This window comes from Heteronotia binoei, chromosome 2 (assembly GCF_032191835.1).
Source record: "Heteronotia binoei isolate CCM8104 ecotype False Entrance Well chromosome 2, APGP_CSIRO_Hbin_v1, whole genome shotgun sequence".
NCBI lineage: Eukaryota > Metazoa > Chordata > Lepidosauria > Squamata > Gekkonidae > Heteronotia > Heteronotia binoei.
Window position 1 is genome coordinate 18595794 of NC_083224.1, and position 24513 is coordinate 18620306.

Sequence of the window (24513 nt, forward strand, 5' to 3'; positions counted from 1 at the left end):
CCAGGAGGATTGGCTACATCAGGGTTGTCTGGCCTAATATGCAAAGGAGTTCTGGCTCCAAAAAAAGCCCTGAGTAAATGAACAACACATGAAGGGTCCTTATACCAGTTTGAACCATTGGAAACGTAAGAGCATAAGAGAAGCCATGTTGGATCAGGCCAATGGCCCATCCAGTCCAACACTCTCAGGATTTCTGCATGTGCCCTATTTTTAACATTACTAAATAAGACGCTCCAGAAGTTAACATGCTATTAGGAGGATTTTTAATATAGAAGAAGAAGAAGAAGAAGATATTGGATTTATATCCCGCCCTCCACTCCAAAGAGTCTCGGAGCGGCTCACAATCTCCTCTACCTTCCTCCCCCACAACAGACACCCTGTGAGGTGGGTGGGGCTGGAGAGGGCTCTCACAGCAGCTGCCCTTTCAAGGACAACCTCTGCCAGAGCTATGGCTGACCCAAGGCCATGCTAGCAGGTGCAAATGGAGGAGTGGGGAATCTTACCCGGTTCTTCCAGATAAGAGTCCGCACACTTAACCACTACACCAAACTGGCTCTCCATATACAACAGCAAATATGTGGGGTTTGGTTTTTTTTTAAAATGGGTACCGTTTTTGCACACAGCTTACCTTGCAGTCACAATCCTGTTCCCTCCGCAGCGTCCGGTCGGATTTCCACCATCTGCGCCGGAGTTACAGGAAGTGCCGTGGCTTTTGCGTAGCAAACGTAAACCGCTAAAACCCAGTTTACGTTTGCTACGCAGAAGCTGCGGCACTTCCTGTAACTCCGGCGCAGATGGTGGGAAATACGACCAGATGCTGCGGAGGGAACAGGATTGTGACTGCAAGGTAAGCTGTGTGAGAAAATGGTATAGGGTTTTCCTCTCCTCTTTACCCCACCATCACCAACAAGCGTTAGGAAAGCAACGCCATTTGCATTTCAATAAAATTAAGTTACTTGGTGCCACAATCTATCGTAGTCTTTATTGGGAAGTGAAGTAAAATTGCACATAGGGGAGTCATAAAAAGAGGGAGGGAGGCAATCAGCGTGAATAAAACAGATCCTGAAATTTATTGCTTTAGAACGCATCATGGAGGGAAGAGAGAAGCCCCTCTCCCAATGACAGAAGTCCCCATTTCTCCCGTTTTTTTCCATTTGTGAAGGTGAGAGTTAAAGCTCGGAGACAACCAAGTACCAAGAGAGCCGGGCGGGTCAGGAAGAATGCGCACGGCCATTCTCCGCTGCTGCTTGAGCGGATGCCTTCCACGGAGGGAGAAGAGAACAAAACCCATCTTTTAACAAAAGAAGCACTGTGTTGATTACAGACTCAAAGACAAAGGCAAGAGATCCCTTTCGCTCGCTGTCCACCGGCAGCCTAAAACGAACCAAAAGCTTGTTCTGAAGCACACTTGTTTCAAAATGGAAGACTGTTGTTTTTTTTTTAGGCCAGCGCCAGCGCACACCACGAGTCTTGGCGAAGAGCAACACTCAGTCCTGGCTGCTGGGGCACGGGGGCCGAAGAGAAGGCGTAATCCTCCGGCTCGTACTTGAACTGAGTATGGCTGTCAGCCAGGGTATCCTCAGGCTGGTTTGGACCCTACAAGGAATGACAGCAGGGAAACAAACACATTTGTTGTGGTTATAAGCTTTTTTTTTTTTCTCCTGGGCACCCTCTAAGCCAGGGGTGTCAAACATGCAGCCCAGGGGCCAAATCAGCCCCTCAGAGGGCTCCTATCAGGCCCCCGAGCAACTGGCTGTCATCTGCTTCCTTCTTCCTCTCTCTTGCTTCCTCTGCCCACCCCTTCCCCTCCTTCGTGGGTCGCCCGCCCTGCCTCTTTCCCTGCTGTCTGTCATCTCCCTCCATCCACCCCTTCTCCTCTTTCATAGCTTGCCCACCCCACCTCCCTGCTGCCTGTCATCTTCCTCCGCCCACTTCTTCCCATCCTCTGTAGCTTGCCTGCCCCATCTCGTCCCTGTCACTTGTTTGTCATGGTTGGTGAGGTGCACGGAGGGGGGCAGTGGGCTGCGAGTCCGCCTGGGGCACCATATGCCTTAGGGCCGGCCCTGATCCTTTGAGTTAACAGCCATTGGATGACAAACTAATGTTGGGAGGGGCCATGGCTCAGAGGAAGAGCATCTGCTTGGCATGCTGGGGGTCCCAGGTTCAATCCCCAGCATCTCCAGTTAAAACCAAAAAAGGTCTGTCACATTGGTGATGTGAAAGACCTCTACCTGACCTTGGAGGGCCTCTGCCAATCTGAGTAGATAATGGAAGAAGAAAATTGGATTTATACCCCGCCCTTCACTACCCGAAGAAGTCTCAGAGCAGCTAAACAATCTCCTTTCCAAAGATTTCAGGTTTTTACGGCTGGCATCATCATTAGGGTTTGTAGAATCTTTCGGGCTCAAGTGCCGTGTTCTACTGGAGAAAGTTTTCCTTCCAGACGTTTCGTTCTCAGCTGCGGAGAACATCCTCAGTGACGTTGCAGCCGGAGCAGGCGCTCTGATCTTCTTGGCTGCTGTGCATTGAGTGATGAACAGCAGCCAAGAAGGTCAGAACGCCTGCTCATATGAACATATGAAGCTGCCTTATACTGAATAAGACCCTTGGTCCATCAAAGTCAGTATTGTCTACTCAGACTGGCAGCAGCTCTCCAGGGTCTCAAGCTGAGGTTTTTCACACCTGTTTGCCTGGACCCTTTTTTGGAGATGCCAGGGATTGAACCTGGGACCTTCTGCTTACCAAGCAGATGCTCTACCACTGAGCCACTGCTCCGGCTGCAATGCCACTGAGGATGTTCTCCGCAGCTGAGAACGAAACGTCTGGAAGAAAAACTTTCTCCAGTAGAACACGCACTTGAGCCCGAAAGATTCTACAAACCCTAAATCTCCTTTCCCTTCCCCTCCCCGCAACAGACACCTTGTGAGGTAGGTGGAGCTGAGACAGCTCTGACAAAAACTCTGCTCTTGAGAGAAATAGCTCTGTGAGAACTTGTGACTGACCAAAGGTCATATCAGCAGGTGTATGTGGACTCTTATCTCCCAGATAAGAGTCCACAGCACTTAACCACTGCACCAAACTGGCTTTTCGATGGACCAAGAGTCTGGTTCAGTATCAGGCAGTTAATGTTCATGTGTTTGCTCTTTTCAATGTCAGTGGTTGGATTCACTTTAATTTTTAATGGGATTTCACTTCGAAAAAAAATACCCAGTTATGTAAGCCCGTAGCCTAAGAGTTCAGTGGTTCCTGTTATACTTTACCTGGGCAGTGGACACTATCGATTGTCCAGATATTGTGATGTCACAGTGGGTTCTGTTTTTAAAGTGACGGTGCTTTCAGAGTTTGTAATGGAAGAAGGAGAATCGGTGGTTGAAGTGGTGGACCCTGAAAGATGGTGGTTTAAAAGATTTAGACAGCAACAAAGACACAAAGCAAAATATTATCATTGCTATGGCTCTAGGACTGCCACCCTAAGGACAGAAGAACACAAGAGAAGCCATGTTGGATCAGGCCAGTGGCCCATCCAGCCCAACACTCTGTGTCACACAGTGGCCAAAAAACCCAGATTCCATGAGGAGGCCCATCAGTGGAGCCAGGACACTAGAAGCTCTCCTACTGTGCCCTCCCCCCAACAAGCACCCAGAATACCGAGCATCACTGCCTCAGACAGAGAGTTCCAACAATACACTGTGGCTAATAGCCACTGATGGACCTCTGCTCTGTATGTTTACCCTTATTGATTGACTTTCAGATCTTCTCATGCCCTTATAAGCCCTTCCCAAGCCAATCACCATTCAGGTCTTGCCCCTATCTGCATGTATGCCCCAAATTTTCATTTTTATAAAGTGTTAAAGAATAACGATTGTATGAAACTAGGTAGTCTGACAAAGGTAGTCTGGAAATCTGGGGTGAAGCACTCATGTATTGGACGGCACAACCTCCAGGGCTTTTTTTGGGGGGTAGCAGGAACTCCTTTGCATTTTAGGCCATGCCCCCTTATGTAGTCAATCCTCCAGGAGCTTATAGTAGGCCCTGCAAGCTCTTCGAGGATTGGCTACATCAAGGGGGTGCGGCCTAATATGCAAAGAGTCCCTGCTACAAAAAAAGCCCTGTCTCTATTCATCCATCTCTGCCAACTTTGCGAGACGTGAGCTGAGCTGACCTTCTCCTCATGGAGAGGCAGTGGCTCAGTAGTAGAAAAAGGTAAAGGAAATACCTGCCATGGAATATAAGAGCAGCCCTGTTGGATCAGACCAGTGGTTGTAGTGTAACATTCTGTACCCTGGAGTGTCAACAAATAGGGCATAGAGGCTAAGGCCTTCCCTCATGTTGCCTCCTAGCACCACTATTCAGAGATCCCCTTTAGTTATTGTGGCTACTCATAGCTGCTGATGGACTTCTCCTCCATTAATGAGTCTAACCTCCTTTTGAAGCTATGCTTGTGGCCATCACTACCTCCTCTGGCAGTAGAACTGCCAAGCTCCATTGGGGTCAGGGGAATTCCTTGCCCTGAGCCCATGTTGCCACTCTAAACAGAAAGGGAGGGATCTAAAAATCTAGCAGCAGCATCAGCAAGATGATGTCACTTCCAGCAAACACCCACAAGTGAGAATAGGCGACCCTAGGAATCTGAGAATTCCAAGAGCTACCCGCCTTTACTTCTGGGGTTTTCCCTAGAAGTGACATCATCACACTGCTGACACTGCCTACCGTCATGTCCCCGCCTGCAACCCTCCCACCGGTCCTTGTCTAGTAGGGAAGCCCACCGTTCAATTGCTCCTTGAGTCAAGAAGCGGCTGTTGCGAGCACACCAGCTGTGAGAGAAAGTCATGAAAATCGCTACCTGTTGAAGATTTGCCTTTGGCTATATTTTTAGGTTTCCTCTTCCTTGTCTGGATGCTTTCCTTCTTCATTGCCAGAGGCCTCGGCACCTTGACGTGAACAAAGATGAGAGTAACTAGTGAGGCCTGGTTTTATTAGCAATTTGATGCCTTTAATTTAGATCTGAGTCGAGACCGGAGGATTCTCTTGCAGTACGTTGGAAGTGAGCTTAACATAGCTAGGAGATAGGGTCGTCAGGTCCAATTCAAGAAATATCTGGGGACTTTGGGGGTGGAGTCAGAAGACTTTGGGGGTGCACCAGGAGACATTGAGGTGGAACATATGAACATATGAAGCTGCCTTATACTGAATCAGACCCTTGGTCCATCAAAGTCAGTATTGTCTACTCAGACTGGCAGTGGCTCTCCAGGATCTCAAGCTGAGGTTTTTCACACCTATTTGCCTGGAACCTTTTAGTTGGAGATCCCGGGGATAGAACCTGGGACCTTCTATTTACCAAGCAGATGCTCTACCACTGAGCCATCGTCCCTCCCCATAAGCCAGGAGCAAGGCTGTGACAGGCATAAATGAACTCCAAAGGAAGTTCTGGCCATCACATTTAAAGGGACCACACACCTTTTAAATGCCTTCCCCCCATTTGGAAATAATGAAGGCTAGGAGCACCTTTTTGGGGGACTCGATAGAATTGGACCCCCTGGTCCATTTTTTTTTAAACTTGGAGGGTGTTTGGAGAAGAGGCCCTAGATGCTATGCTGCAAATTTGGTATCTCAAAAAACAGGCCCCCCAACCTCCGAGCCCCAGTTACCCACATCAATTCTCCATTATACCATCTGAGAATCAGTCTCCACTGGGAATAATGGGAGTGCTCAGCAGCCATTTCCCTCCCCGCTGCTTTCTTTTCCTTGCCCCACCTGGGGATTGGCAACCCTAGGAGGAGATCTCAGCGACCGTTACTGCCTCAACCCAGAGCTTATTTGTACACCTTCAATGCAGCCTTGTAGCTAGGGGCCACAGGGGGAGGGGGCCTCAGGGGGGCCATGGGAGGGTCCCATGGGGTGAGTGCAGAAAGCTGGAGAGGCGGGGCGGCATCCCTCTCCCTCCTGTGTGATTTAAAGAGCCTGTCGATCACCTGATCGGCAGGCCCTTCAAATGGCATGAGAGGGGCAGTGGTGCAATTTAAATCAGATAGGAGGGGGTGGCCATGGAAAGGGAGTGGGGGCCCCCAAAACCTGTCAGGGGGCCAGGTCCCGTCAGCTCTTGGTTAGCTACAGGCCTGCTTCGTAGGGTTGCCAAGTCCAATTCAAGAAATATCTGGGGACTTTGGGGGTAGAGCCGGGAGATTTTGGGGGTGGAGCCAAGATCAAGGCTGTGACAAGCATCATTGAACTCCAAAGGGAGTTCTGGCCATCACATTTAAAGGGACGGCACACCTCTTCAATTCCTTCCTTCCATAGGAAATAATGAAGGATAGGGGCACCTTCTTTTGGGGCTCATAGAATTGGACCCCCTGGTCCAATTTTTTTGAAACTTGGGGGGTATTTTGGGGAGAGGCACTAGATGCTATACTGAAAATGTGGTGCCTTTACCCCAAAAAACAGCCCCCCCAGAGCCCCAGATACCTGCGGATCAATTCTCCATGATTTTCTATGGGAATAAATCTCATAGGGAATAATAGAGTTCCCAGCAGACATTTCTCTCCCCTCCCCCTGCTTTCTGATGACCCAGAAGCAGGGGGAGGGTCTCCAAACCAGGGAATCCCCTGCCCCCACCTGGGGATTGGCAACCCTACTGCTTCGGTGCGCACCGAACAAGTGAAAACAAAACGAGGCTTCTGACATTTTACTGGCTTTTGACCCAACGGTTCACAATTTCCCCATGCGTCTCTATCTGTCGACAGGGAAGGTTCCAAATATCCCATGAACTCTTACGCCACAATAAATCTTTAAGGTACCCCAAGATCCTTTCTTGGCTGGGATCAGCATTTCTGTACATACGTTCTCTGCCCTCCTTCTATACTGTGCATTGTTCGAACGACAGGACGTCCTTGTCCTTCGCAGGAGGCTATTTTTCTCATCGGCAGTCCTTGGGTAACAGACGTACGAGACACAATGTTTGGAGAACTTCCTGATAGATGTTCTTCATTTCCTAATCCCCCCACCCCATCCCCTGTAACGGCTTTGGAGAATTAGCTGTGAAATAAAATACTCTTCTGTCCCTGAGAGAGATGCATTGACGCTCAAATCCAAATTACCCACACTCCATGTTTTCATGCCTTCTGATTTTTTAAAAAGATGAAGAGGAATTAAGTTCCCATCGCCCTTTCTTGAGATTCTTTATGGCTTTTTTTTTTCTTCAAAACTGAGAGCAGAATCAAAGCAATAGTGTTGGAGTACTCGAAGAGAACGTGTCCCTGGCTTGAGCAACCATTTCGACGCAACATTTTTGCTTCCCTGGTTAAAGATGAATTATATCACGCTTTCAGCGCATACGACACTTGGGGAAACGGTCTTGAAATTTCAGCTGGTGAAAAAAATATTGTGCCATAACTCTCCAAAACGGAATAGAATACAATCCGAGAGAGGTCGCTATAATGGATAACACAACAAAAAAAAATGCAAGCTAGTGACCAATCTACTAAGAAGTATATAGAATGTCCAAATGTCCAAAACATGTATATTCAAGTCCCAATGTAGTGTGGTGACAAGCTAATCGATTCTTTCCAGTCTTCATCAGACCTGGGACCAATATTGATTCAATTATATCGATTCTTTACATAATTTTCAAAAAAGAGGGATGCAGAGCGTCTCCAGCAGAAATTTCACATCGGCTACAGCTCAGTAGTGTCGGGGTACTTGAGAATGTGTCCCTGACTTGAGCAACCATTTCAACGCAACATTTTTGCTTCCCTGGTTAAAGATGAATTATATAATGCTTTCAAAGCATACGACACTTTGGGAAATGGTCTTGAAATTTCAGCTAGTGCAAAAAATATGGCAGTCAGGTCTTAACTAGATCTTCTGGGGGGGATCTGTCCCTTGTATATCAAGGACATTGGCTGCTGATTTGGCTTTTTTGTCACAAATCAGAATACTGTATTGAACAAGGTATAGATGAAACCAGGGCCAATTTTTTTTGCAGAAAAGTCCAGCAGGAACTCATTTGCATATTAGGCCACACACCCTGACATTGACACTTTCAAGAGTGTAGAGAGAAACGTTATGTGAGAGCGGAAGTTAATTTGTAATGATTGAGCAAACGACGGCTTAGATAAAGCTTACAGCGAAACAGGACAATAGACCGGTTTTGCCTGTCGGCTTTGTGTTTTTGTGGGTGCTGTGGGGTGTTCAAATCCCTCCCCTCCAGTTACTCCTTATTCATGATGTATGGAATGGATTGAATTTCCACACCTAGTTGCTGACGCAATTCATATGGAATGAATACATGAAGTTGGTTTGTACATCTTTTTTTGAAGCAAGAATTATTGAGTTATACACCTTTAAGTGCCTATTTTGCTTCAGGAGTCTGTTGCACATGATGCTTTTGCTTAATCCCCAGGTGGGGGCAGGGGATCCCCCGGTTTGGAGGCCTTCCCCCCGCTTCAGAAAGCGAGGGGAGGGAAGGAAATGTCTGTTGGGCACTCCATTGTTCCCTAGCACACCGATTCAATTAGGGTATAATGAAAAATTGATTTCGGGGTATCTGACCATAGAGATCCTGGTGGTTCCTAGAGCTACTTTTGTTATTTCCAGGATTTGCCAGGAATTCTATGGTCAGAACTTGCAGTAAGTAGCTGAGGGCTTATTTTTCTTTTAAAAGTTTTTTTCCTGGGGCACAGCCCCCTCCACAACCCTCCTGGCAAGGAGCAACCACAGATGGGCATAGGGTTGCCAATCCCCAGGTGGGGGCAGGGGATGCCCTGGTTTTGAGGCCCTCCCTCCACTTCAGGGTCATTGGGAAGTGGGAGGGAAGAGGGAAATGTCTTCTGGGCACTCCATTATTCCCTATGGAGACCAATTCCTATAGGGAATAATGGAGAATTGATCCATGGGGCTCTAGGGGGGCTGTTTTTTTTAGATATAGGCACCAAATTTGCAGCATAGCATCCAACACCTCTCCTCAAAGGGCCTTCCAAGTTTCAAGAAGATTGAAGAAGAAGAAGATGATAGTGGATTTATATCCCGCCCTCCACCCTGAAGAGTCTCAGAGCGGCTCACAATCTCCTTTCCCTTCCTTCCCCACAACAGACACCCTGTGAGGTGGGTAGGGTTGGGAGGGCTCTCACAGCAGCTGCCCTTTCAAGGACAACCTCTGCCAGAGCTATGACTGACCCAAGGCCATTCTAGCAGGTGCAAGTGGAGGAGTGGGGAATCAAACCTGGTTCTCCCAGATAAGAGTCCGCACACTTAACCACTACACCAAACTGGCTTTCCTAGGAGTCCTAGGGGACCTAGGGGTCCAATTCTTTGAGTCCCAAAAGAAGGTGGCCCTATCTTTCATTATTTCCAATGAAGGGAAGGCCATTTAAAAGGTGTGCGGTCCCTTTAAATGTGATGGCCAAAACTCCCTTTGGAGTTCAATTATGCTTGTCACAACCTTTCTCCTGGCTCCACCCCCAAAGTTTCCTGGCTCCAACCCCAAAGTCCCCAGATATTTCTTGAATTGGACTTGGCAACCCTAGATTGGCAGCAAGACAGGCAGAAAAGGAGGCATTCCTGAAGCTGCTGTCTCCTTACCCCGTGGAGTTTCATGTATAATCCACACGCGTTGCATACAGGCTCCCCCTCGGCATTTCGTCTCCAGAGCGTCGTATTGGTGGTATGACAGTTGGTGCAACAGAGACCTGCCCGTCTCGAGGAGGACTGGAAAAAAGAAAGCAAACAATCCCCTTAGACCAGGGGTGTCAAACATGCAATTTGGGGGCCGAATCAGCCCCCGGAGGGCTCCTATCAGGCCCCCAAGCAACTGGCTGTCATCTGCTTCCTTCTCCTGATATCTTGCTTCCTTCTGCATCACAGCTTACTTTGCAAGGCTTGCTCAATCACACAGGAGCTACAGAGCAAAGCCTCTATTTTCTCCATTGACTGAGGCTCCTCCCTTGGGGAGGAAGGGGGGAGGAATAGCTTGCTTTGCCAGGCTCTCTCAATTGCATAGCAGAGCTATTGACCCAAGCCTTTCTTCCTTCTATTGGCTGAGGCTCCTCGCCCCCCACCTCCCAAGTCCCCTGGGGAAGGAAGGAAAGAGCCAGAGCTTCCTTTACCCAGTTCCCTGGATTCCATGGGAGAAATGCAAAGAAAGCATCTTTAAGACCAACGAGTGCTAACATTTTAAGCATGTTTTAAGGGTTTTTTTTAAAAAACTTATTTATTTATTTGATTTATATCCCGCCCTCCCTGCCGAGGCGGGCTCAGGGCGGCTTACAACACAAAAACATAGAACAATAAAATTAATAAATATCAAAATACATATTCAATGATTTACAGTAGTTAAAACAATTAAGACAGAAGGAACAGAGACAGTCTATTAATTTGGTGTTATTCTTATGGTGACGGGTTTCCTCCGAAGTTCTTAAATGCCAGACAGTTGTATTGGAGAAAGTCCAGAAAAGGGCAACTAGAATGATTAAATGGCTGGAACACTTTCCCTATGAAGAAAGGTTGAAATGCTTGGGACTCTTTAGCTTGGAGAAACGTCGACTGCGGGGTGACATGATAGAAGTTTACAAGATAATGCATGGGATGGAGAAAGTAGAGAAAGAGGTACTTTTCTCCCTTTTTCACAATACAAGAACTCGTGGGCATTCGATGAAATTGCTGAGCAGACAGGTTAAAACGGATAAAAGGAAGTACTTCTTCACCCAAAGGGTGATTAACATGTGGAATTCACTGCCACAGGAGGTGGTGGCGGCCACAAGCATAGCCACCTTCAAGAGGGGTTTAGATAAAAATATGAAGCAGAGGTCCATCAGTGGCTATTAGCTACAGTGTGTGTGTATATATATATATATATATATATATAAAATTTTGGCCACTGTGTGACACAGAGTGTTGGACTGGATGGGCCATTGGCCTGATTCAACTAGCCTTCCCAACCCTCCCGCTGTGGCGGGGGATGCCAGGATTTCCACCCTCTTCCCCCGCTCCCCCAAAAAACGGAAGCGGGGGGAGGGGGGAAACGGCGGGCACCCCATCCCAGAGCGGGCGACGCTGCTGCGCTGCTGCCGCCCCCTCCCTCCCTCCCCGCAGCTGCTCCTCCGAGATGGGCCCAGGCTGAGCCCATCTTGGAGGAACAGCCAAACCAGAGAAGGGGAGGGTGGAGGCGGGCCAGGAGCATGGCGAGCCATGAATCCGGGCCCTTCTAGGACCCGGACTCGCGGCTTGCTACGCTCCTGGCCCGCCTCCACCCCCCCATTCCAACGCAGAGGCGGAGCGCGCGACGCCGCCGCGACGCCCCCCCCCCCCCAGCAGCTGCTCCTCCGAGATGGGCCCAGCCTGAGCCCATCTCGGAGGAGCAGCCACGGCAGCGCAGCGACGCTCCCCGGCGCCGTTCCCCCCCTCCCCCTAGCTCCACACCAGTGTCTCCTGGCTCCACCCCCAAAGTCTCCTGGCTCCACCCCCAAAGTCCCCAGATATTTTAAAAATGGGACTTGGCAACCCTAGATTCAACATGGCTTATGTTATGTTCTTATGCTAACTGGAAGAGGACAAATATATATATTTGTGTTTGTCTGTGTCTTTTATAAAGTGTATATCTCTGCTACCTAATCTTAAATAGGTACACACAGGGACCAACCCGACATGGCCCGTCCCAACAAGGTCTCATTTATGTCAGATCCGGCCCTCATAACAAAATGAGTTTGACACCCCTGCCTTAGGCATTGTCTGCACACCCACCCGAGGGAGGCGGAATGACTAAATTAGATAAAGCATGAGGATGGAATCACCACTTTAAACCCATTTCCTGGAAGATGGAAAATGTCCATTAGACAGAAAAAGATAATCAGATTCGTTTGGACAAAATCACTTTCTGCTGAGATCACGTCTATTTGCAATATATATAAAAAACTCCCCCACAAAAACCTACTGCAACAAAGCTTGGTAATATCCCTTTAATCCCTTCCACTGAACTTAAATGGATTTTGGCCAACAAAAGGTATTTCAGAATCTAGGGTAGGAACAGCTAAAGAATGTTTTCGGTGACCGTGTTACCCAGTATTAGATTGCCGAGGGGACATATTCTTCTCACTAAGCAGCAGCCAGCGATGGCTCTTTGATTGCATTCCATTTTCCCGAAATTGAAAGAGGTAAATTAATTTTCTGGCATGAATAATGTGGATCATGTCGCAACGGTAGTGGGGCTTTTGGAATACTAAACAGAAAGCACACTTAATTAGGCGCTGGCCATGGGCATTTTCTCAGCGTTTAGGGGGCTGTTCTAATGAGATATTAACTGATTGAAGCCCAAACCAAATGCATCTGATTCCTTTATACAGCCATTCTTGGATTATCCAAATTTATTCCAGTTACAAAGTAGGAGTCAAGTAGCACCTTTAAATCCAATAAAGTTTTATTCATGCTCTCGTCACCTCAGTCTTTCAACACCCCTCCCAAAATCAGTGGATCTGGAGTGGGCAAGCACCTCTCATCTCCCACAGGGAAGACAGAAACAAAAAATGCATACAGCTTCTTGGACATTTTCCTATCCTCCTTTAGTAATCCCTTTAACCCTTGGTCATCCAAGGGCCCCACTGCCTCTCTGGCTGGTTTCCTGCTTCTAATGTATATGAAGAAATTTTTATTGCTGGTTTTTATATTTTGCAATATACTCCTCATAGTCCCTTTTTTGCCGGCCGGATCACAGACTTGCATTTTATTTGCCACAGCCTGTGTTCCCTTTTAGTAACCTCACTTAGACTAGCTTTCCACCACTTAAAGGAATCCTTCTTACCTTTTACAGCTTCCATTACTTTGTTAACCATGCAGGCCTTTTTCTATGAGCCCCCAAAGAAGGTGCCCCTATCCTCCAAGATCCCCAATGGAAGGAAGGCATTTAAAAGAAATGTGGTCCCTTTAAATGTGATGGCCAGAACTCCCTTTGGAGTTCAAACATGCTTGTCACAACATTGCTCCTGGCTCCACCCCGAAAGTTCCCAGATATTTCCTGAGTTGGACCTGGCAACCCTAGGGATAAAGCTACTCTCCAGAGGGCAGAGGAAAACTGTACATTGCTCCTCTCCGATACTGTGCTGCTGCCACAGATCCAGTGGTGGACTAGGTCTAAAAATATTGGTTCCCAGGAGATATAGGGGGCCCACCCACAACTAGAAGGCTATCATTTTATTTGTATAAGAAATAAATAAAATTTTCAAAAATACGTAAGTGGAAAAAAGGTACATTACAAACTTGCAAAAAAAAGTATATGTATTTTAGTAAGTACAGTGTGCATATATTGTACATACTGCATCCACAGTATGCAGTGGATACTAAATGTAAATACAGACTGCATTTTCTCCATGGGAGCCGATCTCTGCCAGCTGGAGACAGCTGTTGTAAAAGTGTAAAAGTGGGAGATCCCCAGGCCCCACCTGGAGGCTACCAACCTAAATACTGGCTCTGAGAGCCAGTTTGGTGTAGTGGTTAAGTGCTCAGCCTCTTATCGGGGAGAATCAGGTTTGATTCCCCACTCCTCCACTTGCAGCTGCTGGAATGGCCTTGGGTCAGCCATAGCTCTCGCAGGAGTTGTCCTGAAAAGGGCAGCTGCTGTGAGAGCCCTCTCAGCCCCACGCACCTCACAGGGTGTCTGTTGTGGGAGGTACGGTGGCTCAGTAGTAGAGCATCTGCTTGGTAAGCAGAAGGTCCCAGGTTCAACTCCCGGCATCTCCAACTGAAAAGGGTCCAGGCAAATAGATGTGAAATACCTCAGCTTGAGACCCTGGAGAGCCGCTGCCAGTCTGAGTAGACAATACTGACTTCGATGGACCGAGGGTCTGATTCAGTAGAAGGCAGCTTCATATGTTCAATATAACATAAATCTTAGTTACACTAATCTTAGTTGCATTACACTAATATTGGAACGTCTATTATATTTTCAAGCTACTAAAAGGTCATTAAGATTGTTAACATATTGTCTCATGTTTAAGAGGGCCCGCTTTACCAGGGGCCTGCTTGCCATTGGGCAAGCTGATACCCTGGCCAGTCCGCCACTGCACAGATCTACCCTTTTTTCATAAGGGGAAGATGAACGGCTGCCTCTTCCAGTCCTGTCCTCTGCTTCCAGAGAGTTTTGCCTAGGAAGTTTTTGACTTCAACAACGTGCCTCCCTGCAGTGTTTGTTTATACAAAACGAGGCTGGGCCTTTCAACAGAGAGCTCCTTTGACAGCCAAAAGCAGCTGATAAGCCATCAGCAGAGCGGACTCCAATGCATTTATGAAAAATGTGTCAGAGAAGTGCCACAGCCCCCAAAGTGCCGTTAAACCCAAAGAGCTGCCCCTTCCGGTTATCACTCGCCCTCAAATGACATGGTGGGGAAGGGCGGGCGATGATGTTTAACCCTTTCTCTTCCTTGTAGATAGATCCAAGTGAGCAGCCATGTTGGTCTGAAGCAGTAGAACAAAGTAGGAGTCCAGTTGCCCCTTTAAGACCAACGAAGTTTTATTCAGAATGTGCATGCACACTTCTTCAGGCAAGGAATGAGGTACAGGGAGCAGAGCTATGTATGGTTAGTGGGGTTTAGAATGCAAAGTGCTATAGGATTTTAACTTCGTACCGCTTTGCATTCTAAACCCCACCAGCTATTTGTAGCTCTGCTGACTGTACCTCATTCCTCATCTGAAGAAGCAGGCCTGCACATGGAAGCTTACATTCTGATGTCATTTCTCACACTCATGTTACCCTGATCAAAGGTTTGCTCAATTTGTTAATTTTACTATTCTGTCATTGGTAGGGTTGCCAAGTCCAATTCAAGAAATATCTGGGGACTTTGGGGGCGGAGCCAGGAGACTTTGGGGGTGGATCCAGGAGACATTGGGGGTGGAGCCAGGAACAAGGGTGTGACAAGCATAATTGAACTCCAAGGGAGTTCTGACCATCACATTTAAAGGGACAGCACACCTTTTAAAATGCCTTTCTTACATAGGAAATAATGAAGGATAGGGGCACCATCTTTTGGGGCTCATAGAATTGGACCCCCTGGTCCAATCGTTTTGAAACTTGGGGGGTATTTTGGGGAGAGGCACTAGATGCTATTAAAAATTTGGTGCCTCTACCTCAAAACATAGCCCCCCCAGAGCCCTTCCTGTTTCCTGCTTCCTGCTCAGTCTTAAAGGCACATATTTTAAAAACGGTCTTGCAGGAGATCTAAAACTACATGGTGACTGTGGGGGGCGGGGCTTCCCCCACCGCCAGCTGGCTGGGGGCGGGGAGAAGCCTGTAAAAACGGGGGATCCCCCGCTAGGGTTGCCAATCCCCAGGTGGGGACAGGGGGTCCCCCGTTTTGGAGGCCCTCCCCCCGCTTCAGGGTCGTCAGAAAGCGGGGGGAGGGAAGGGAAATGTCTGCTGGGAACTCTGTTATTCCCTATAGAGATTTATTCCCATAGAAAATAATGGAGAATTGATCCACGGGTATCTGGGGGAGCTGTTTTTTGAGGTAGAGGCACCAAATTTTCAGTATAGCATCTAGTGCCTCTCCCCAAAATACCCCCCCAAGTTTCAAAAAGATTGGACCAGGGGGTCCAATTCTATGAGCCCCAAAAGGTGCCCCTATCCTTAATTATTTCCTATGGAAGGAAGGCATTGAAAAGGTGTGCCGTCCCTTGAAATGTGATGGCCAGAACTCCCTTTGTAGTTCAATTATGCTTGTCACAGCCTTGATCTTGGCTCCACCCCTAATATCTCCTGATTCCACCCCCAAAGTCCCCAGATATTTCTTGAATTGGACTTGGATCCTGCGGATCAATTCTCCATGATTTTCTATGGGAATAAATCTCCATAGGGAATAATAGAGTTCCCAGCAGACATTTCCCTCCCCTCCCCTTGCTTTCTGACGACCCTGAAGCGGGGGGAGGTTCTCCAAACCGGGGGATCCCCTGCCCCCACCTGGGGATTGGCAACCCTAGTATGGTTGCCAGCCTCCAGGTTGGGCCCGGAGACTTCTCGCTTTTACACTTGATTTCCAGCTGGCAGAGATCAGCTCCCCTGGAGAAAATGACTGCTTGGACCATGCTGAGGCCCCTCCCCTCCCCAAACCCCACTCTCTCCCAGATCCACCCCCAAAGTCTCCAGGTATTTTCCAACGCAGACCCGGCAACTCTAAATGGGGAGGTCATTCAGCTGCTGGCAGAATAGTTCTGCACTATTTACCTTTGCACCAATTTTCTAAACAAAGCAATACATGGCAGTAAAAAGAATAAACAGTGAAAAGAGGGCACCAACTCCCTCCTTCCCCATGTTGCACACTTCCCTCTTCTGTTGTAACTTTCCAATTCTTTCTGTTTCAGATCTCAGACGACAGCTGGGAATGCAGGAAAAGCCGACAAAGAAATAGATTGTGTGGAATTAAGGGGCAAGGCCAAAGGGGTGGCCAGCAGCATCTGACTCCTACGGAGAAGTGTTTTGCTGTTAACGACAGACCCTTGGCCTGCTGGCTGGCTGTACATGGGTCAGAGGCATGAACGAGAGTCCTGCCACATCGTGACTGGAAGGAAACAGAGCACAGAGATTGGCGGACATAGCTCTTCCAAACGTGTGTGTGTTAAGCAGTGCCAGCCCCAGGGCACATGGTGCCCCAGGCAGGCTCCCTGCCCACCCCCCTGCTGCCTCCTCCCACCCTCCCTCCACAACGCCAGGCTCTGTTGTGCGCCCCCCCCCCCATCAATCAGAGGAGTGAGCCGCGACGAGGATCAACTTTACCGCTTTGAGGTGGCCGGCATCTGAGTCTTCTTTGAAGAGCGTGCTGGAAGAGGCTTCTCCTCACTCCTTTCCAGAACTGGAACTGAGCGGGGAGCAAAGTCTCCTCCAGTGCTGTCTTCAAAGAACACTCAGGTGCCGGCCGTCTCGAAGCCGGTAGGCACAATCCTTGTCATGGCACGCTCCTCCAATCACACGGGGTGGTGGGGTGGTGGTGGAGCATAGCACAGTGGAAGGGAAGGGAGGGAGCTGGCGGTGGCAGCAGCAGGGGGGTCTGCAGAGGCAAATGTAGGCATTTGATTTGGGCACTGGGGGGGAGCCTAATTTGACGTCCCCTTCCGGCGCCTTAGGCAACCGCCTAGTTTGCCTAGTGGGCGAGCCGGCCCTGGTGTTGCGCCATCGAGTCACTTCCAACTAGGGTTGGCGGGTCCAACTCAGAAAATGTTGGTGCCTGTGAATTGGTTCCTGACCCATTTGAGGCAGGAAAAAAAAAATTGGCTGCCCCTTTCCCTGAAAGGAGAGGGCGCACCAAGAGAACTCTGATACTATTTCCATTCTGTGCAAGAATCGGGACCCTTGGCATGAGAAACTAGCAGGCTACAATAACACTGAGCAGGAAGGAACTAACTTTCACCATTAATACTCCAAAGGTGCAATATCATAAAATAAAATACTGATTTAATACTACTGAAGTCTCTTTGTAATTTCTTTGTATATGCCAGGGGTGGCCAATGGTAGCTCTCCAGATTTTTTGCCTACAACTCCCATCAGCCCCAGCCATTGGCCATGCTGGCTGGGGCTGATGGGAGGCAAAAAAAAACATCTGGAGAGCTACTTTTGGCCACCCCTGGAATATGCAATCCCTTAATGTTTATACAGTTTGCTGAACCACTCTGACAGTCACTTAAAAGTCATAGAATTGTGCTCACAGATACTGGTTTAACTAGGGTTGGCAAGGCGGTGTTGAAAAATACCTGGAGACTTTGGGGGTGGGTCCAGGAGAGGGTGGGGTTTGGAGAGGGGAGGGGCCTCAGCATGGCCCAATGCCCTAGAGCCCGCCTTCGAAAGCAGCGATTTTCTCCAGGGGAGTTCTAATAGCAGGAAATCTCCAGACCCCATCTGGAGGCTGGCAATCCTAAATTAGCCTGACTTTTGTCATAGGGTGCACACAGGCCCTCTAAAGCAGTTCACTTCATTGACCCACCCTAACAGAAATAATCATTCAGAAGTCGCAAGAATGGACTCGCAGACAGTAGTTCAAGGAGATAGTCTTTTGTCATTAGGTGCATGCAGGTGCTCTAAAACAATTCAAATTTGTTGAACCTCACTAACTCAAATAACTACTCACGTAGAAGTTGCAGGCACTATTTCAACGGATGCGATCTTTTGTAACACTCTGCAGCAGGGGTGGCCAAACTGCAGCTCAGGAGCCATGTGGCTCTTGAAACCCCCACAACCCTGTCAAGTGACTTGGAGAAGGCGTTTGTCTCTTTAAATCACTACTCCAAGCCTAGCCAGACAGAGGCTTTGAGAATGCATTTAAAGTTGCTTTTTTCCCATCTTTTCCTCCCTCCTCATCTTCTTCCCTTCTCACCTTCCTTCCCTCCTCCTTCCCTCCAGGCTCTCAAACATCTGACGTTTATTCTATTTGGCTCTTATATTAAGCAAGTTTGGCTACCCCTGCTCTATAGCTTACCCTACATACGGGTACGACGATAAAATAAGGGAGCCCTTCTCTCTTGCCCTAAACTCTTTGGAGGAACGACAAGATAAGAGCATGCTAGACAAACAGCTGTGTATATTCATTAAAAAAACAACAACAGTGCAGGATCATTGCTCCACGCAATTGTAAGGTAAGGAAGAAAACTTCTCTCTCCCCCTTGACCCCAAATATGTTGATCTGACAAGACAATCTGTGAATTCAACAGGTTTCTAGATTGGCTGATAGGAAAAAGCATTTTGTCAGCCTTACCAGTCTTTTCTGTGGTTTGATGAGGGGCCGGTTAATGCCATTCATTTTGTGATAGAGCCCACAGGCGTTACACAGGTAGTGCCCGGTGCCGTCCTTCCTCCAGAGCGGGGTGGACATTGCCCCGCAGTTGACACATTCTCTGCCATCGCCTGGGAATTCTTCCAAAAACTCTGAAATGGAAAAATCCAAGAACAGGACAGATTTTGTTAAGGGCTCACTGCTTAATTGGAGAAGCACAGAAGTATGTATAAGTTACTGAACTTCTACTCTGGATTGCTGTTCTTTACAATACACTCTTTCCTCTCTATCTCCACGGTGAAAACCCTGGTTCAAGCTCTGGACCTGGTCACTTTTTGTTGACTACCACAACACTCTTTGGACATCTGCTGGTACATTTGATCCCCTTGTCCTCAATCAAAAGTCACCTCTTGTCATCTTGAGAGTCAGTTTGGTGTAGTGGTTAAGTGTGTGGACTCTTATCTGGGAGAACCGGGTTTGATTCCCCACTCCACTTGCACCTGCTGGAATGGCCTTGGGTCAGCCATAGCTCTCATAGGAGTTGTCCTTGAAAGGGCAGCTGCTGTGAGAGCCCTCTCAGCCCCACCCACCTCACAAGGTCTTTGTTATGGGGGAGGAAGATTAAGGAGATTGTGAGCCGCTCTGAGACTCTGATTCAGAGAGAAGGGCGGGGTATAAATCTGCAGTCGTCTTCTCCTTCTCCTCCATGTTCCTGAATTCCTGTATTGTCTTTCTGTCTGTTCTCAGATCCGGCATGAACATCTCATTCTCACTTTTGAAGGACCTCCAGGGCTCTGACTCCCTTTGTCTCCTTGCTTTCATGGCATGGTATTTCCCTTCTTGTGATCTTCACCCTCCATCTCTACCATCTTCCATCTCATTCTTACCTTTGAAGGACTTCTATGGCTTTGTCTCCCTGTATCTCTCTACTTTTGTATCCTGAAGTATCCTTTCCTGTGAACTTCACCCTCTAGCTTCCAAGCACATCTCATTTTTTATTTCTGGACATCCACAGCTTTGCCTCCCTTTCTCTTCTTACTTTCATAGCGTAATATTTCCCTTCAAGTGATCGTCACCCTATATCTCCACCATCTTCCATGAACACCTCATTCTTACTTTTCAAGGACCTGTATGGCTTGCTTCCCTTTCTCTCTCCACTTCGATAGCCTAATATTTTCCTCCCTGTGGTCTTCACCCTCCATCTCCAACAACCTTGGCTTCCTATGCTCTCATAACTTCATCCTTTCCCCAGTGTTCCTCCTCATGACTGGAACTGCCTCCAAGAATACCCGCACAATGCTATCTTTGTCACGATCTTCAAAACCCTTGTCTTGTTTCCCTTAATGCAAGAAAAATATGATTGTGGCTCTCAGGCTTCATTCACACACACTAAAAAGTGCACTTTTAGTCCACTGTGTGAACTGGCAAAATCCAGTTGGAAAGTGCACTCAAAGTGGATGGAAAGTGCATTACTTAGTGTGTGTGATCAGAGACTCGGAATCCCAGAAAACCAAGCCGTTGAGACACTGAAGAAATAACATGCACACGTTCAACTGAGTATATGGTACAAAGATCAGAAGATGAAAGTGCCAAGAAACCGAGGGGCTTGGCCCCAGTGTTCCCTCTAAGCTGAGTTAGTGTGAGCTAGCTCCCAGTTTTTTAGCCTCTGGCTCACACGTAGGGTTGCCAAGTCCAATTCAAGAAATATCTGGGGACTTTGGGAGTGGAGCCAGGAGACATTTGGGGTGGAGCCAAGATCAAGACTGTGACAAGCATCATGGAACTCCAAAGGGAGTTCTGGCCATCACATTGAAAGGGACGGCACACCTTTTCAATTCCTTCCTTCCATAGGAAATAATGAAGGAGAGGGGCACCTTCTTTTGGGGCTCATAGAATTGGACCCCCTGGTCCAATCTTTTTGAAACTTGGGGGCTATTTTGGGGAGAGGCACTAGGTGCTATACTGAAGATTTGGTGCCCCTACCCCAAAAAACAGCCCCCCCAGAGCCCCCGATACCCTCGGATCAAATCTCCATGATTTTCTATGGGAATAAATCTCCATAGTTCCCAGCAGACATTTCCCTCCCCTCCCCCCGCTTTCTGACGACCCTGAAGCGAGGGGAGGGCCTCCAAACCGGGGGATCCCCTGCCCCCACCTGGGGATTGGCAACCCTACTCACACGTTTCTCTCTCAGCTCAGGAAAAATGGCCCCAGAGTACACGAATTTATGCAGTCGCTCACCACTTTAATGCCAGTAGCTCACACATTAGAATTTTTGCTTACAAGATTCCACAGCTTAGAGGGAGTATTGCTCAGCTCTGACCGAGATAGCCCAGGTAAGCCTGGTCTCATCATCAGGGTTGGCTTGCCCACTAGGCCAATTAGGCATTTGCCTAGGTTGCCGGGGGAGGGGGGGCCCCAGGAGGGGGGTGCTGAATTGGGCTCTCCCCCCCCCCCCGGCACCCAAGGCAAATGCCTAATAGCCGCGGTCACTGGCTGGCAATGGCAATAAGGCAACAGCAGCAAGCAGGTCATCTCCACCACCCCCCCCCCCCGGCACCCTCAGAGGAGTGACACCAGCCTTGGGCTTACACACTTTGGTAGGCATCGCAGTAGAGTGTTCTCTTGAGTGTCAGTTTGGGGTAGTGATTAAGTGTGAGGACTCTTATCTGGGAGAACCGGGTTTGATTCCCCACTCCTCCACTTGCAGCTGCTGGAATAGCCTATGGTCAGCTATAGCTCTGGGAGAGGTTGTCCTTGGAAGGGCCGCTACTGTGAGAACTCTCTCAGCCCCACCCACCTCACAGGGTGTCTGTTGTGGGGGAGGAAGGTAAAGGAGACTGTGAGCCGCTCTGAGACTCTGAGATTCGGAGTGGAGGGCAGAATATAAATCCAATGTCGTCGTCCTCTTAATAGAGAGCAGAACAAGACTTTGCTCCCCCCTCTCTTCCAGAACCAGAAGGGAGGGGGAGCAAAGCCTCATTCTGCTCTCTATTAAGAGAGAATGCTCTATTGTGAAGCCCGCCAAAGCGGGTAAGCACAAGGCTGGTGTCACCCCTCTGAGTGCATGCGTGGTGGTGGTGGTGGTGGTGGGGCGGAGTGCGGCACCACAGAGAAGAGGGGAGGTGGTGGACCAGGGGTGCTTCTGTGGAGGGGGGGTGGCCCAGGGGTGCCACAGCAAAGTGGGGCACTGGGCAATAAGCCTCTATTTTCTCTATTGGCTGAGACTCCTACCTTGGAGAGGAAGGGGAGAGGGAGAGCTTGCTTTGCCAGGCTTTCTCAATTGCATAGCAGAGCTACTGAGCCAAGCCTCTCTTCCTTCTATTGACTGAGGCCCCCCCCCACCCCCGTCCCTGGGGAAGGAAGAAAAGAGCTAGAGCTTCCTTTGTCCAGTTCCCTAGATCCCATGGGAAAGACACAAAGAAAGCACCTTTAAGACCAATGAGCGTTAACGTTTTAAGCAGGTTTTATTTTAAGTATTTTAAAAAAAATCTTTAATTGCGTTCTCTGCATCCTTTATAAAGTTTATATATTTGCTACTTAATCTTAAAATAGGAACACACACGACATGGCTTGACATGGCCCAGCCCGACAAGGTCTCATTTATGTCTGATCTGGCCCTCATAACATATGCGTTTGACATCCTTGAACTAAGGGAACTGATCTCCAAACCAGAGAAGCTGATCTCTATAATCTGGAGATGAACTATAACACCGGGGGATCTCCAGGTTCTATCTGGAGGATGGCATCCCTTCATGATAGAAACCAGAAATGTAGATATTCTTGAGAAGTAAGCACATATAATATAATAACTTTTTAAATAACTTTTTTAAATAAAAGCTTTGAAAAGTAGATAGAACTTGCTGGATCTGACTGAAGATCCATTGTGCTGTTTCCAGGGGTGCAATTATAGCAGGAGCTCCTTCGCATATTAAGCCACACCCTCCTGGTGTAGCCATTCCTCCAAGAGCTTACAAAAAAGAGCCCTGTAAGCTCTTGGAGGATTGACTACATCAGGGTGTGTGGCCTAATATGCAAATGAGTTCCTGCTAGAATTCCACCCCTGGCTGTTTCCCAGACAAATCAACCAAATGCCCTGGGCAGCTTAAAAGGAGAGCCTAGCAATAAAAGACAAAGTGTGGATTACAGACCCGCCCCACCTTGAACCCTATCCTACTACAGAAATCATGCCTGCTGCAGAAGATTGAGGCATAGCCTGCAGGGGTACATGAGGGGAACAACTGCGTCTAGAGTTCAGACATCTAGATCACATCTTGAGTTTACACATAGCAAAAAGAGTTGGGTTTATATCCCCCCCTTCACTTGGAGTCTTAGAATGGCTTACAATCTCCTTTTCTTCCTGAGAGTCAGTTTGGTGTAGTGGTTAAGTGTGCAGACTCTTCTCTGGGAGAACTGGGTTCGATTCCCCAGTCCTCCACTTGCAGCTGCTGGAATGGCTTTGGGTCAGCCATAGCTCTCCTAGGAGTTGTCCTTGAGGGAGGAGGGAGGAGGCTGCCAGGGGGAAATCTGCACTCTGTCACCATGCGGTGTGATGACATCACCCAGAAGTGACATATTGCGTTGGGCATGTCGCACAGGACACTCTAGGAATTTGCTTGAAACTCTATGGTTTTGTGCAGGGATGCTCAAGCAATTTGGGGAAAGATCTTCCCCCAATTTGCTAGAGCATCCCCGTGTGAAACCATAGAGTTTCAAGTGAATTCCTAGAGTGTCCCGTGGAAGGTGCCCGGCATGATACATCACTTCTGGATGATGTCATCACACTGCACATAAGCGAGAAAAAGTCCCCCATCATTAGCTGCAGGGGAATTAGCAACCCTAGAGTTGCCCTTGGTTAGTGCTCAGATGGGATGCTCAGGGGTAAAATTCTAGCAGGAGCTGCTTTGCATATTAGGTCACACACCCTGATGTAGCCAATCCTCCAACAACTTACAAGGCTCTTTTTGTGAGCTCTTCGAGGATTGGCTACATCAGGGGTGTGTGGCCTAATATGCAAAGGAGCTCCTGCTAGAATTCCACTCCTGGAGACCACCATGGAAGCAGTGGGTTGCTACGCAGAAGCAGGCAATAGCAAACCACCTCTGATCACCTCTCTTGCCTTGAAAAGGTTCACCAGAAATCAGCTGTGATTTGATGGCCTAACCTCCCCCAATCTCAAAAAAACAAACAAACGGAGATACGATAAACATCTAGCCATTTTTATTATTTTTATTGCATTATTTTTACAGTCCTCCTTTCTCACAGGGAGTCAAAGCAGATTGTGAACCAGTACAGTCAACTAAACTGGGCATTCAATAACCAGTGCATTTAGGATTTTAGAAGACTGGAAGAAATAACTGAAGTGTTGCATAAGTATTCACATGACATGGTAAGCAGTGCAGAAATTACATAAATATGATCAGGGCTTTTTTTTGGGGGGGGGGGAGTAGAAAACCCTGCCATTGTTTCACACAGGGCTTTTTAAAAGGAAAAGCCCATCAGGAACTCATTTGCATAACAGGCCACACCCCTGACACCAAGCCAGCCGGAACTGTGTTCCTGTGTGTTCCTGCTATTTAAAAAAGCCTAAGAAGAATAAAATGCCAAGAGGAATGAGGCGCACACATAGATGGACGAATCTTTGCATAAATATATTTAATTCCTTATATCTCTCTTCTCCCCCGACCTCCCTGAACCAGACAACCTAAGAAAATAAGAACATGAGAGAAGCCATGTTGGATCAGGCCAATGGCCCATCCAGTCCAACACTCTGTCACAC

The 24513-nt window shown here is 48.1% G+C and overlaps 1 protein-coding gene across 1 annotated transcript in view; it reads right to left on the reverse strand.

The window, feature by feature from the left end:
- Positions 1-963: 963 nt before the first annotated feature.
- Positions 964-24513, reverse strand: part of GATA5 (GATA binding protein 5) — a 55262-nt gene continuing 31712 nt past the window's right edge. The window contains 6 exon segments of the mRNA XM_060230621.1: positions 964-1596; positions 3261-3292; positions 3295-3384; positions 4844-4931; positions 9577-9702; positions 18717-18886. Of these exon segments, the coding sequence (XP_060086604.1) occupies positions 1441-1596; positions 3261-3292; positions 3295-3384; positions 4844-4931; positions 9577-9702; positions 18717-18886 (662 nt within the window). The 3' untranslated portion in view covers positions 964-1440.